The following is a 15610-nucleotide window of genomic DNA, read 5'->3' as shown; positions in this document are numbered from 1 at the left end:
GTATCTTAGAGGAAGCTCAGATGAATGCTTGTGTTTTGGAGCATCAAATCCAATCCTGAAAGGCTATAAAGATTCTGATATGGCAGGTGACCTTGATAACAGAAAATCCACTACTGGATATTTGTTTACTTTTTCAGGGGGAGCTATATCATGGCAGTCAAAGTTGGAGAAGTGTGTTGCACTATCTACAACTGAAGCTGAGTATATTGCGGCTACTGAAGCCGGCAAGGAGATGATATGGCTAAAGCGATTTCTTCAAGAGCTTGGTTTGAATCAAATGGAGTATATTGTCTATTGTGACAGTCAAAGTGTAATAGACTTGAGCAAGAACTCCATGTACCATGCAAGAACAAAACACATTGACGTCAGATATCATTGGATTCGTGAGAAAGTGGAGAATGAATCATTTCACGTCAAAAAGATTCACACAAGTGAAAATCCTGCAGATATGCTGACCAAGATGATACCGAAAGACAAGTTCGAGTTATGCAAAGAACTTGTGGGTATGAGCTCTCTCTAAAGAAGTTGAAGATACCTTCTTCCAGTAAATGGGACTGGAGGGGGAGATTTGTTGAATCCATCCCATTTTTTTAGTCAACTTTAGCTATTCAATTGGTACAAGCAATTGTTAAAAAGGAATAGTAATTGGAGTTGAAAAGAAAAGATTTGGTAGTTGGCAAATTGGTAAGATTTGCAACCATTTTTGACTTTGCTATATTTACCTATGTCATTAGTGACATAAGCATGGTTTTATCCTTCTATAAATAGAGCATTCTTGCTCATTTGTAGAACACACCAAGTTAGAGAGAAAAACCATTTTGAGAGCAAAGTGAGGTATTCCATAGACTATACAAGAAAATAGTCTGTGAAGAAAAATAGAGTGTGAGCGATATTTTAGTAAGACGGAAACCAAAAGAGTGTTGTTCCTTTTGAGTGTGTAGTAGTCACTTTGAGTGTTGTATTCGTGACTACACAGTGTAAAATTCCTTACTATAGTAATATCAGTTGCTCCTCTTGGCCCGTGGTTTTTTCCCTTATTCAGAAGGGTTTCCACGTAAAATTCTTGGTGTCGTTATTTTCTCATTTTATTTCCATTACTTTTACCATATATACTTTTGTGCTTGTCCGTGTTTTCCCAACAAAAGTTCACTATGACCAATGATTCTGACATGTGTCTCTTTGCTAACTAATTTATTTTTTCTTTTAGTTTAGCATTTTATCTTTTGATTTTCAGGTATGGTTAGTAATGGATTAATCGAATGAAACTGAGCCAAAATTGATAATAATGTGACAGTTGAATTCTAAAGTATGCTTTTCTGATTTGCCTAGCAAGTAAAATTCACGAGTACTGATAGTAATGCAATCTAGGGTTCTAAATTATATTCATGGAATTATGCAAATATCCCAAGAAACATGTTATTTAGATCGTGGAACTATAGCAATTGAAATCACAAGGAATCACAAAGGTTTTGAAAACCCTAAGAGAAATTGAAAAAATAATTGAATTCTAGGGACCTAATGGATAAAAGGAACCCACTAATGAAATCTCACATACCTAGTGACAAAACTACGAAGGAATATTCTGGGTTGAATTTGAAGAAGTCCTATGTTTATCCTGTGGAAACTATCACCTTCATTTCTCTTCTTTTTGTTCTAAGTTAGATGATTTTTTTGGGAATGAGGGTTCTGGTAGTTTGTGACTAGATTATTCAGCTCAGACTGAGTAAAACGACGCAGTTTAAGTACCAAATGCATAGGAGAAAAGACCAATGTGATCCTGACTTAAAAGCTGACGGAGTGGCTACAAGATAGGCTTCACGGGCCGTCAGAGCACCACAGCCCGTCAAGTGGGTCGTGAAGATGCTCTGCCCCACAAGGCTTTACTATTTCGAGCATAAATTTTTACTCCGAGCTTGAAATTAGCCAAACTCGGTGGTGATGGAAAGAGGATTCAGAAATCTTTAATTTGATAAGTTATGAGCCACCAAATTCATTGTGTGCTAAAAGATGTGACCGTTTGCAATTTCCCCAACACTAAAGACTTGACTTGGGTATAACCTCCTTGATTGGGTGACTTACATGGGCCCTCAACGGGACGTCCAAGTCATCACGGGCCGTCTAGGTGACCCCTCCCAGGGCAGTCCTGGATGGTCACTCACGACATCCTTAACTGATCATGATCCCCTACATGAATCGTCTATGATGATGTACTGAAGGGTCTATGGTCTTTTTGGATTCGTGGACTTGCCCAAATTTTTCCTTTTAGCCCTTTATGGAAGTTCGAGGTGTTACAAAAAGTCTAGTGGAAAGTAAGATGAATTTTGGATTTCTGAAGTTGATTTTACGATTGATCAGTACGAGCTATAGAAAGTTCTACGGGCCGTAGGTCTCAACTGTAGATCACTTCCGCCAGTTATTTCTTAAGGGTATTTGAGTCTTTTCCTATGAATTTAATACCTATATTATGTAGGTTTGACCCTAATTCTAAGCCCTATAACTACTTTCAACTCCTAATTCTACCCAAAATTCTCTAATTCTCTCAAATCCCCAATTCTCGTCCAAGTTCATTCTGTTCAATTCTCTCTCAAGCTCAAGGAAGAAAGCTAGGGTTTCAAGCTTCAAGTATTATTTTTCCTCCATTGCTTTGGACTTTAATGTCAAAGTAAGAGGGGATTCACCAATGTATTCCATTTATCCATTGGGTTCAAAAGATTTCCACTTTCCCAACAAACACGTGTGAGTACAACAAGCACAATCGCTTGACACCCCAAAGTATATAGAATGATAGCATGGGTGACATCACTACAATAATCGATTATCAGGAACAAATTATTTCGTCATTTATAAATTATATTTCGTCACTAAAACTCTTGTGAGGCGAAAATTAATTCGTCACTAAATGTGTGTCTCTAAAAGTATACAAAGACGATTTAATGCTCGTCGGTAGAAGTACTTTTTTAACCCAAAAAGAAAAATCGTCCCTTAATGCTTAAACATTTGTGACAAATTTATTTGTCGTAAAAAATATTTTTTTGTAGTTAATAGTATGCTTTGTTACTAAAAATGTTATTACTACCGACATAATTATATCGTCGCTAATTAGTTTACTTTAATCAGTGCTGAAATCAATTGTCTCTAAAGTTATATGTGTTTCGTAGTTGAACAAAATCTAACTTCGTCACTAACGACTATATTTCATGTACAAAAAATTATTTTTTTCTTAAGTAGAGATAAATTTCTCATTATAAAAATAGTTAATTTTCCTATGATACACATGTATTATCTTGCGAGCTCGCACTTTATGCTTTCTTAGGGAATTGAACTCACTACCTTGAGGTTGGAAGTAAAGAGTTGCTTACCATCGGACCAATTCTCTCTTGTCGCTTATTTTTATTTTATTTTTTTCACTTTTTTTAAATTTAAATTTTATAGAAATAATATATTATATGATTATTATACTCATACATAAATGTATGAAATTTACCACCCACAATTCATTCAAATGTAAATTATATTTTAATTAAATTGTATATTTTTAAAAATATCTTTAAATATATGCAGTACGATTCTGTCATTTTATTTATTAATTTTTATAAATTTAAAATTATTCAGTACAATAATAAATTTATATAAAATTAAACTTTCGATTTTATTTAAAAAATTGAATGACTGTTCAATTTGATCACTAAATCGATTGTTTTGAAAAAAACATCGATACCCATAACTATAATGCTTCATCATAATATATTTGAAATCCTAATTGGTTCATTTCTTTTATTTTTTACTTCAATTTTCACAATGATGGAAAACGTTAATAGAAATTCATGAAATATTTCGCAACTTTGAGAAGTCTAAGTTTGTAAGTTGATGTTATCTTTGTATAGATGTTCTACGTACATATGTGGAATTACTATATATATATATATAGACAAAAGAAAATAGATCGACTTAGTCTATGCATTTTATCAATCACAAATCAATAGACACACACAAAAAATAGCATAAAGACTCAATGGAAGTGTATCAAATAAAAAATAAAAGTGCGAAACCAACAAATATTAGCGATCAAGTGGTAGAATCGTACCCGACTCACAGTACTTATAATCTGGACTATATTTTTCAAATGATGCATTTTATAATTGCGTAATATAAGAAAATTGATGTATTGAACTTTTTTATTTTTACGAAATCGTCCGAATTCGTTGGTTATAATATTTTTCCTCGAAAATTAACGTATGGACTCTGTGTATTTCTTATGAAGCACTTGTATTATTCCTTTTATAAGATTTCACTTGTAATTATGAACAATTGTAGCAAAAAAAGAAAGTTTTAGTTATGACATTGTCGTTGCAAATAGTTGAATTATTCACTACAAATTTTATGTCATCGCTATTTAACACCTTACATATTTTGTGACAATTTTTTTGTTGTCACTAAATCGCGGATTGATTAGAGACAAAATCTGTCACCAATTATTTATATTATTAGTGATGAAAATAAATATCATAATTAAATCAAAATTTTTGTAGCTAAAACTTATAATATTTAAGTATGAACTCTAATTTGTCAATATTGTAACAACATATTTTTTTAGATAAATTTATTTTTGTGTCCAAAAATTAATAAATTTAAAGACAAAAATATTTGTCATGAATTAGATATATTACTAGTGAAGAAATAATGTGTCACCGAAAACTTTTAAATTCATGACTAGCTAACACTACATAACAAATGGAGCCAATTAATTTTTTTGTTGGAAACATTAGTGGACAAAACTTTACTATAAATTTTTATGTTTCGTTACTAAAAGTATGTATTTCATATATTTAAGCACAAAAAAATTAGTTTTATCACTAAAAACGAATAATTAGTGACGAATTTAATATCGTACATATTTGTTGTAGTGCATGGAGGATTCTAACATGCGTGATATGTACTCCTCAAGACCGTTCACACATAGTCAAACAAAAGGTAACCACGACCTACCAACAATGTTTTATGAAAAAGAAAGCTTTGGAGGAGCTTGAAAGATATCAAAAAAAATTCCTGCAATGTGTGAAAGATCAATCAAAGTGAAGAAAAAAAAGTTATGTGTGTACACGATCATCTCATAATATAAATTATATTTAAGAATTCAAAAAAAAAAAAGCCAACCAACTTATTTAGGGTAAAATTATATATAAAGGAGAGTGACTTGTTTATTGTCTAAGTATAAATAGTAGTCCTTTGGTATGTTGAAGACTTGGCTTAGGTTGAATATTGAATATACTGCTAAATTATAATAGTGCTACTTTAGTGCTTAGTGCAACTCCTTTAAGAAATTAGCAAGTGATTAGTGGTGAACTCTTTTATTGTTAGTTAACTTCTTTGCTTATTATTGAGTAGGGTTAATTTTAGATGTTGAAATCAATTGAGAAGTCCCCTACTATCAACAATTTAAATTTCTTAAACTTTAATCCACACATCTTTTTGTGTTTTCTTTAATTGTCCCTTCATTTAAAGTTCAAGTCATAATCTAACAATTCAGATTAAATACCAACAAAAAAATTCAAATTTCAATCTTAGCCCAAACCATATCCACCTTTATATGTGTCACATCCTATAGGTCACCATCTATAAAAATGTCCTAAATAAAGATAGAAAAAAAGGATAAGAATGCTTCCATAAAGAATTGCTTAAATCCTCTTCTAATCTCTAATCTCCAATAATAAAGGAAGATTATTGTTATCTTATTAGTCATTGTCTGGCTTCTTAGATTACGAAATCTAACTTTGTAATCAGTATTATTAACAATGGTTTAATTTATTGTTATTTATATAAATTAAGAAACATTGAATATCTCTAGCATACACCTGTGCACTTACTTTATATAAACAAATAAGAAGAAGCCAAAAAGATCATACACCTGTCCATCTGATGACCTAAAAAATCACCTTTTAAAAAATCAAGAATCTTTGGGCTTTATATGTCAGATATAGATTTGTTATTTTAGATAAAGCGAAATTGATTATTAATTTTTTAATTAGAGGTATCAGATTTAAATTTTAGATTTAAAAAAATTATTAAAAAGGAATGTCTTCTTTCGAATAAAATTTTCTACATGAAATGAGTTTGAAATAGTAAAACTTTAATATAAATATCAGATATCAAATTTTTGAAACGAAAAAGAAAAGTTAGTCCATCCACCCTATCCACTATATGAAATTAACTTTATTGGGATAATTTATTTAATTTCGTTAGTATCTTAAATTGTATATAGGCTTCATTTAGTAACTAATGATTATCTAAAAGTAAGTTCTGATTTGAAAAGATTTTTCGTATAGAATTTGAAACATATTGTGGCCTTAGATCTTGAAATCCACTTTTTAAAATTTGCAAAAGACTTTATCCCATAAAAAAATTGAAGTTGAGGCCTACTTTTTGGTTAATATTGTAACTAAAATTTTAAAAGGAAAAATAGGATTAAATATTTCTGAATTATCGTAAATGATATATCGATATTCTTTATTGTACTTTCGAAATATTAATAGCCCTGTCGTTTAAAAATTAGAGCATTATTATTTATACTAACAGACTTATATATGTTAGAATCTTATCTATCGATCCGAAATTTAAGATTGTCTCATGTATCTCTATTTAGTTTTTCGTTAGAATAAAGTGCATATATGCTTTAATTTTTAGATAACAGAGACATTAATATCCAAAAAATATAATGAAAAATATATGTATAACATTTATGTCAATTCAGAATATATTTATCCTTTTTTTCATTTAAAAAACATTAGGAATTAATGGTACCCAGCATAATATAAATATAAATATTTTAGAAGCTAAAGAAATGTTTTTATGTTGAATTTATCTCTCTTTAGGATTAAACTTTTCAGCATTTCGCTTTCAGTTACTTCTTTGACAAGTTGGTCAGAAAATTGGGAGCATGTGCGTATTTTTTATTTCGATTTATAATATTGATATAATTTGTCGATTCATTTAATTTTTTTAATATAATTTTTTGATATTTAAAATTGTTAATTATTTTAACTATAATATATTATTATTGAACTTTTAATAATACAATGTATTTTTTATTTTAATTATATAGTAATGATAGATTGTATCTTTTTCTAAAAAAATTTAAGTTATTAATTATTATGATTTATAGTATATTTTAGGTTATTTTTAAATCATATATGTTACTTACTTTGTTTCAATTTACATCGCATATATAATTATATAAAATTTTGAAAGTCAATCATAATTTATTTATCTTTAAATATTTTATTCTGTTGTAATTTAGAGTGTATCTTACGTGAATTTTAAATAATATATGTTATCTTTTATGTACCAATATATATGGCACTGAGAAAATTTTAAAACCATTTAAATTTTTTTCGTCTTTTAATTTAGGGTTGGTAATTTTTTTTTTTAAGTTATCGTACTTTTCACATCATTTCAAATAATATATGTCATATCCTTCTTCCACTTTAAGGTGCTAAATATTGGTGATTTAAAGTATCTTTTACATATAAATTAAATTACTAATTATTGTAATTTAAAATAATTTTAAAGTATTTTAAAAATTAAATTGAAACAAAAAGTAAAGAAGCAAAAACTGACGCATCAATGGACAGTTACCTACTCCTAGCAGCTGAAGCAGACAGAACAATCAGAAGCTGCTTAAATATGTTTTGTTATTTTCTGTTGAAAAAATATATAATTATGTGACTTTAATAAAACAAAAAAACATTAATATATCTTCATTTATGAAATATAACCAAAAATAAGTTAAAAATATTTAGATTTATTAAAGTACTATTTTGAGTAAAAAGTATTTCCCTATTTCCTCAACTTCAATGAATAAGGACTACCTGTAGATACTAGGTAGGAAGGACTCCTTTCTTTTATTGCCAAATAAATTGTGGTCCAAAATTATATAGTACAGTCAAGTTTGGTATACATGATGTTTTATAAGAATTTCCGAATTTGATCGGATAACTTATTTTCAATAATTTGAAGTGAATTACATGCAATTTTATGGGATGACTAGTAAAAAGAGTGAGTTTACTCACCTAATAGTGTGTAAATGAGTTTAAAAAGAAAAAAAAAATTATAAAATCATACACATGTCATTTTTTATAGGTTAATATATAATCATATTTTCTTAATATATTAACATTTCTTAGTGTAAATTAATTTAAAGAAGTGTTAAAGAAAATTTTGTTAAAATAACTAATAAAAATAGTTTAATGACGTGGTGCTGAAATGACTATGATATGGCAAGTGATAGTGATATAATAATTTTAGGGTGATTTTTAATTCACTTCCAAGATGTCAAGGGATGTATGTAAACTCCTGTATAGTTTAAGTTTTAAAGTAAATTATCCGACCAAATTCAGGAGGAGTTTTTATGTATTTTCTCAAATTTATTTATTTTGCATTTTCTCTCTTTTATTTTAAATTTTTTGTACAAATTTTTATTTTTGAATTAAACAAAATTAAACGTCTATATATCATAGAGAATAAAGTTAATAGTGGTTGTGTTTTGATTCTGTTGAACTAATACTAACAAATTTTTTTCTTTTTGAAGCTAAGAAATCAATTAACTTAATGATTGATAGTAGAAAGTAGAAACATTGATCAGGCCAACATCAACATCAACACCAACCCCCTCTTGAATGATCCCTTTCATTTTTTTTAATATGGTCGTGAACAATAAAAGCAATGAGAAAACATTATTTTTAATTAGTTTAACTTCCAAAAACAAAAGCAATAAATTTTTATTTTAAAATTTTAACTTCTAAAAAAAATGCAAAGAAAAAACTTTTATTTTTAATTACAAGGGCAGGCGCATAGAAATTTGAATTTTATCCAGTTTGATTTAATTTTAACAGCGTTAATTTAAATATTAAAATATTATTCTTTTGATTCTTATGTTATCATTTTAGAATTGCGAACTCGATATAACGTGAGAAGATATAGAGATTAGTACTACTTCAATCAATACAATTTTTATTCCTCCAAAAGAGAGGATCTTAATGTGCCACCTTGTCACTTTGTTTGAAAGCATGATAATTTATTTAGAAATATAAGCAACTGCTTTTTCTTTCAACATAGATAAAGCTTGATACATAATTAAAAAGAATATTTGTTGAGTAAAGCAAGTAATTTATTTCACATTTTACATAAAAGAATCAGAAGCTTTAAGGTGAACAATAAAACCTGATTTTCTCTTATTAAAAATTTGTCCTCATCAAAATAGTGAAATTAGTATCTCTAAAATAGTAATACATTCAAATATGAATATTATTTCATCATTATTATTAATAAATAAAAAATAAACCCAACTCAATTTCATAAATTCAAATTTTCTTAAAAAATATTTAGGGTTTAAATGGAGAAAAGCATAATTAATTATTTTTAGTGTTATTGGCAAATTATTAATTTTAAAACAATAGAGATAAGTGTTAAAAATATACCTAAACTATTCACTTTTTTGAGTTTCATACCTAAATTATTGAAAGTGTGAGTTTCATACCTAAACTATCACTTTTTTTAGTTTGAAAAACACACCTTAGTGGTGTGTGTAGTGCACTCTCTCTTTTATATGAAAAAACTTTGACACATGACATTTCACATAGATAAAATATTTTATCTAGATAAAAATTAAATAATAAAAAATTAATATTTATTAAAAATTAAAGATTACTATGATACAAAAAATTAAATTATTTTTCTTATCTCACTCCACCACCTCCTCCACGTACCCCTCCTCCCCTGCGACAACCCCATCCATTTTTTTTTTTAAAAAAATCATTTATAAAATATTTTTTAAAATTTCATATTTCATCCTCCCCCGATAGAAATTGACATTATTTTATTTTAAAAAATCTACCCCATTCTATTTAATTTTCCGCTTCTATTTTTTATTTTTTTACGTTTTTCTTATTTTGTGTTAGATATGCACGTACATGTATTTTTAGAAAAAAACAATTTTTACTGTGCCGAATATAACATAAACAACTAAAATATAAAAAGTCTTGTGACGGCAAGTAAAAAACTGAGAAAAAAATTGAAAGCGAGGATTAAGTGGGATGGATAAAATTATGTTTTTAAGAAAATAAAATAATATCTAAATTAGTATTTGACGAGGGGAAGTAAATGAAGTAAATAATGAAATACTTTTATAAAAAAATTTAAAACAAAATAAAGTAACTCTAAAAAATGGTGTGGGGTAAGAAAATATTTTACATTTTATTTTATAAAAAAAATATTAATTTTTATAATAATTTTTTTAATTTTCAATTTTAACTAATACTAATATTTTATTTATTTTTTGTCAAGGTTGAATATTTTGTCCATATGGAGTGTGATATGAAAATTCTTTAAAATAAAAGAGAGAATTACACATATCTTGATGAAAGTGGTATAAAAGAGTGAGGTGTGTTTCTCAAACTAAAAAATGATAGTTTAGATATGAAACTCAAACTTTCAATAGTTTAAGAATGAAACTCAAAAAAAAAAAAATTAAATGTGTTTGTGACACTTATTTCAAAACTATATAAATAATTATATTTATGAATTAAATAAAATAGAACTAATATTATGAAATCTGTGATGTCGATTCCAAGTTAATTAATAATAGTGATAAAAAAAGACAATTTTGATAAGTACTCTTGTGATAAAAATGAGTGAAATTTAAAAAAGGTGTTCAAAAACATTAGTAAAAGACAAATAATATCAATCTGTGGGTCTTTTGTTTTGTCCAACTACAAACATCCCGTGAATGATAAATTACATTCTTTAAGGCTATTATGGGGAACTCATAAATATCATACCTAAAAAGGAAATAAATTTTATTTGTATATTAAAAGAAATATCAGTACTCTCACCTTGAAAAAAAGATTTTATTCTAAAATAAATGTCATTTTCGTAATTCAAATTTATTGTAATTATATATCTTTTTACTCTATACTTTTAATGGTTTCCAATTCTTATTTATCATTTTCTTATTAAATATTGTTTTTTTTGTGTTTAAGCTACACTTGTTCTTAAAAGAGAAAAAGATATGAGAGGATAGGGTATCTTTTTATTAGATGTTCTCTATTAATATTAAAATTAGATTAAATTTGAATTTAATAAAAAATTTGATGTAGAACAATAAAATACTATCTAACAAAAGCGATATGTATTAGGAAAGACTCATACCTCTAAAATTCTTGTTGGTGAAGTCTTCCCTCAAACAATACTTGTCCAGATAATTTTATTATATCATCTTTTGAATGTAATAAACATTGTATCCCTATATCTTGAAAAATGTAATAAAAAATAAAAAACTAAATTTATATTTATATTGAAATTGAATTAAATTTTAATTTAAGATAGAAAATTATTTTCTACTTTAAAAGAAATCATAACAAAAATGATTTTATATTCGAAAATTATTTTATTATAAGATTGTTGAAAAACAAATGCAAGTTCCCAAGAAAGAAAGTCCGAGATCTCTCTCTGAGCTCTGTTGCTGAAATAAGTTTGTTATTGGCTTCACTACTCTTTCACCACCGCCACCACCGTCATCTTCTCTGCCGCTTTCCATTTTCCGATGACACTTTAATAACTCTTCCTTCTTTCTCTTTACTCTCAATTTCTTCATGTAAATTATCTACATGGGGTTTTCCTGTTTTTTCTACTAGTACGATCTATGTGAAAATCTTGAATTTTTGTGTTTGATAAAGGGTGTTTTCTATTTTGGGTTTTTTTTGAAGAAATATGGATCATAGTCGTGTTGAGCAGCAACCAATTACTTCTGGTTTAACTAGGTATCGATCTGCGCCAAGTTCTTATTTCTCTACTCTATTAACTACTACTACACCTGTTACTGGTGGGGGTTGTGGTTATGCAAGAGATGATTTTTCCAATTTACCAAATTCTACTGCTTCTTCTTCATCTACTGATATAGAACAAGTTTTTGCTAGATTTGTAGCTAGTATTGGTAACTCCAACTCTAACTCTGGGAATTTTCCTACAAATCAACCAATTCATGAAAACCCCACGAGTAATATGAATGTTAGATCGGATTTTGTTGTACCAAAACAAGAGATTACACCGCGGTTAGTGCGACATAGAAGTAGTGATTACTCTCTTGTTTCAAATTATCAAAATCAGAATCAACACTTCATTTCACCTGTGAAAAAGGAACCAGAGACTCTGCTACAGAGTACTGATCATGTTTCAGCTTCACAATTGAATTACCAAAGCCAGCCTCAACAAATTGAGAAGTTAAATGCAGTCACAGATAAGCCATTTGTATTCGCAAATTCGGCTAGTTTGACACCTGGTAGTAGTAGTGGTGGTGGTGGTAATTCGAATCTTACCCGTTATAATAGTTCGCCTGCTGGATTCTTTGCTCAAATCAATATTGAAAATGGTATGCATTAACTTTGCTTAAACATTGTTGTAGCTTCATACTGTATGTTTTAATGTTTGTTATGAACCTTTTCTTGTGCGATTGTGTGAAGAAACCTCGATTTATGCTTATGGATTGATATAGTGTGTACGTGGTAATGAAGAACATCACTAGTTGTTGCAGATAAGTAAAGGATCAAAATTTGATTAGAAACTAATAGGTTGAGTTTCCATTTAGTTTTCGTGTTTTGATATTACTGATGGGAATTGAAATCTAGATAACCTTAAGGTACAAATAGGATTCTTGTTAAGATTGATATCCTGCCTTTATGACACTAAAGACATCAAGACGAATAATCAATGGAGTGGTAGGGATGAAGATTTATCTATTAAATTATTTTCTTGATGGTTGAGTTCTACTGAAATATCGTATAGGTAAAAGTTAGAAGGTCTCTTATGTTAATGAATCTTTGCCAAGAAGATGAAGAAAGAGTGATTTTTGGATTTTGCTTATATGTTTTAAGTAAAAAATAGTGGTCATCATATCTAACTGCTTAATCTGACTTTAGAGTTTAAGTTTGTTGCTAAGATTCCAGCAATTGACAGAATATGGTGCTATACGAGGCATAGGGAGTTACGAAACCGGTACTAATGCTGCTGCAGAAACTTCATTGTCGACTCCGAAAAGTTTCAAGACTCAAGTTGGATTCTCATCCGGGAAACCTCCTGCTTCTCCCAGGCTTATGGCTCCAATCTCTGAATTTGGAACTAAAGTCTTAGAGGAAAAGAGCACGGGGAATGAACATAAAAACGACGAACATTGCATTACAGATTTCCCCATGCCTTCTTGGGAAGATTCACACATTTTGTCCGATGATTTCCTTAAAACTGAAGACATTGAGATTGAGCCAATCTCTAATGAAGATGCATCCCATAATCAGGTATCTGTTATTGTTAGAGGAGTTGTCGGCGTGCTCAATCATTGTCTTACACATGTGTGATTTTGATGATCAGAGTAGTGAAGGGCTGGCTCGCCCGCCAATTCCTTTATCTCATCATTTGAGTTTGCCCACAAGTACCATGGAGAAGCTCTTGCAAGATTCAGTTCACTTGAATGTCAGAGCAAAGAGGGGTTGCGCCACTCACCCTCGTAGCATTGCAGAAAGGGTAAACACTTCAACACTAAAAACTCGAGTTTCCTTGTTAAAATCAGCTCATTAAAACTGTGACTTTTGGATTTGATAAATTGATTTGTCGATATATCACGGGAGACGGGCAGGGTAGTGAGATAAGTACAGCGCTTCTACCGGGTTTTGACATGCATCAGTCTTAATAGGGATGCCAAACGTTTCGGTTTGCCCAGTTATTTTCAAGAAACTGAAGACATACAACTTAAGAGTACTCTATTTTTACTGTATTGTGTATAACCAAAATTGGACTTTCTCAAACCGTGCTAAAGTTAGTTTGATCCTTCCGGCTTTTGACCTGCGTAGATCTTAGAATGTAATGATACAGTTTTAGTGATAATTTCAGGTAAGGAGAACACGAATAAGCGACAGAATGAGGAAGCTGCAAGAGCTTGTTCCCAACATGGACAAGGTAGAATCCTGACATATTAATTTCACCAAAATGAGGTACAGTAGAAATGTTACGTGTATTCATTTTGCTATTTCGATTTCATTGCAGCAAACAAACACAGCAGATATGTTGGATTTTGCAGTAGATTACATTAAAGAGCTGGAGAAACAAGTCAAGGTATATCCTACAGAATTTTAGATTACAGATCACAATGAGCGCGAGTCCACGGGATTTATAATAACACTCCTTATTACTTTGTGTTCTTTGCAGATACTAGCAGAAAGGCGCGCCAAATGTACGTGCATAAATAAGTAAAAACTTACAGATCAAAAGGTGAAGTTAGGATGAAAGGGAACTGATAATGACATCAGATAGCACAAGTGGATTCCCTTTTAATACTTGAAGAAGACAATGGGGTTGGCAATTTGGCATTTTGGTGGGTAAAAATATAGAAGCAAATTCATTTGATATAACATAATATACTCTTTTTTTTATAAACGTGATATCTGAATCAGCTTCTGCTTACCTCAATTACTAAGTCATTTGCTCATATGAATAATTATGTCCACCACAACCTCAAATGTACATAAACTTTGAGTCTATTTTACTTGGCTTTTTATGTCTATAGGTATAGCATGTTTGAGATGTTGGAACTTGTGTTCTTTGAGGATTTCTCTTTTAATATAATAATTTTATCATGTAAATGATAAAAATAAATTCAAGTGATAAATTAATTTTTTGGTTTTATAAATTTAATTAGTAAAAATAAACATTTATTTTTAGTAGGATGAACAAATGAAAATAGAAGATTGGATATGGAGAAAATTCTATTAGGAGTATCACCTTATAGTACGAAATTTTGATCTAATCGGAGTTCTAGTGTGTGGGCGGAAAAAAATAACTTTGGGTGAAAGGTTGTTTGATTCTTTGTAGTATAAATATGTGTGCCACCATTCAAAAGTTCAATTACTCTTTATTAGAGAAAAAAAGGTATCACAATCTTGTAGGACCTTTCTTTTCTTTGTTTTAATTTAATTATTGTCTTTCTATTCAAGTTTGTTTGAAGCTGCAGCAAGATTTACCTGAAACCTTCCCTGTCTTCTTGTCCAAAAAAATGTATGATAAAAGAGCTCTTTTTCTATCCCGGAGGGCGGGTCTAGTGACAACGCCTTCCTCTGCGGTCTCTATTCGTAGGAATAGAATCGTCCAAGTAATTGCGTCTATCACTGAAGGCAGCCAAGAGTCACTCAGGGCTATTGTACTTGTACTACTCAGCTGTTATAGTCCATTAGAGTGTTTGAAATCCCTGAATCAGAGCTTTATCAGAGTAAAAATAAAATAGGTTAGAATTTAATGGTTGGTTGGTACGAAGGATAAGGAATGAAAATTTTGAAATAAATATAAAAAGATTATTTTATTCTAAATGTTTAATTTTTTTGAGGTGTTGATTAGTTTTAAGACTATTTATTTTATTTTTTGTATTATAATAATGTGATATAATTATTTAATATATGTGGAATAACTAATCACATGAGATATTTTGTCTGTCTCATTCTCATACATGTTATTTAATAGTTGTGTAGGAGAAATACTATACATCTTGCACAAGTAATTTGATGAGCACGGTATATAT

General features: G+C 29.3%; 1 protein-coding gene across 1 annotated transcript; it reads left to right on the top strand.

Moving 5' to 3' along the window:
• The first annotated feature begins 11440 nt into the window (after positions 1–11440).
• Positions 11441–14622, top strand: LOC107002984 (transcription factor bHLH81-like). The gene is made up of 6 exons (XM_015201207.2): positions 11441–12421; positions 13006–13340; positions 13414–13566; positions 13933–13998; positions 14086–14154; positions 14248–14622. The coding sequence occupies exons 1-6, from the start codon at positions 11764–11766 to the stop codon at positions 14290–14292; spliced, it is 1326 nt and encodes a 441-aa protein (XP_015056693.1). The 5' UTR covers positions 11441–11763; the 3' UTR covers positions 14293–14622.
• The last annotated feature ends 988 nt before the right edge of the window (positions 14623–15610 follow it).

Source organism: Solanum pennellii, chromosome 11, assembly GCF_001406875.1.
Source record: "Solanum pennellii chromosome 11, SPENNV200".
NCBI classification, from domain to species: Eukaryota; Viridiplantae; Streptophyta; class Magnoliopsida; order Solanales; family Solanaceae; genus Solanum; species Solanum pennellii.
This window is presented reverse-complemented; position numbering and strand designations above follow the sequence as displayed.

Bases quoted from the DNA above. Each gene is read 5' to 3' on its own strand.
- LOC107002984 (XM_015201207.2), top strand. From the start codon at position 11,764: ATGGATCATAGTCGTGTTGAGCAGCAACCAATTACTTCTGGTTTAACT. The intron at 13,341-13,413 runs GTATCTGTTATT...TTTGATGATCAG, and splicing joins AAGATGCATCCCATAATCAG to AGTAGTGAAGGGCTGGCTCG. The intron at 14,155-14,247 runs GTATATCCTACA...TGTTCTTTGCAG, and splicing joins AGCTGGAGAAACAAGTCAAG to ATACTAGCAGAAAGGCGCGC.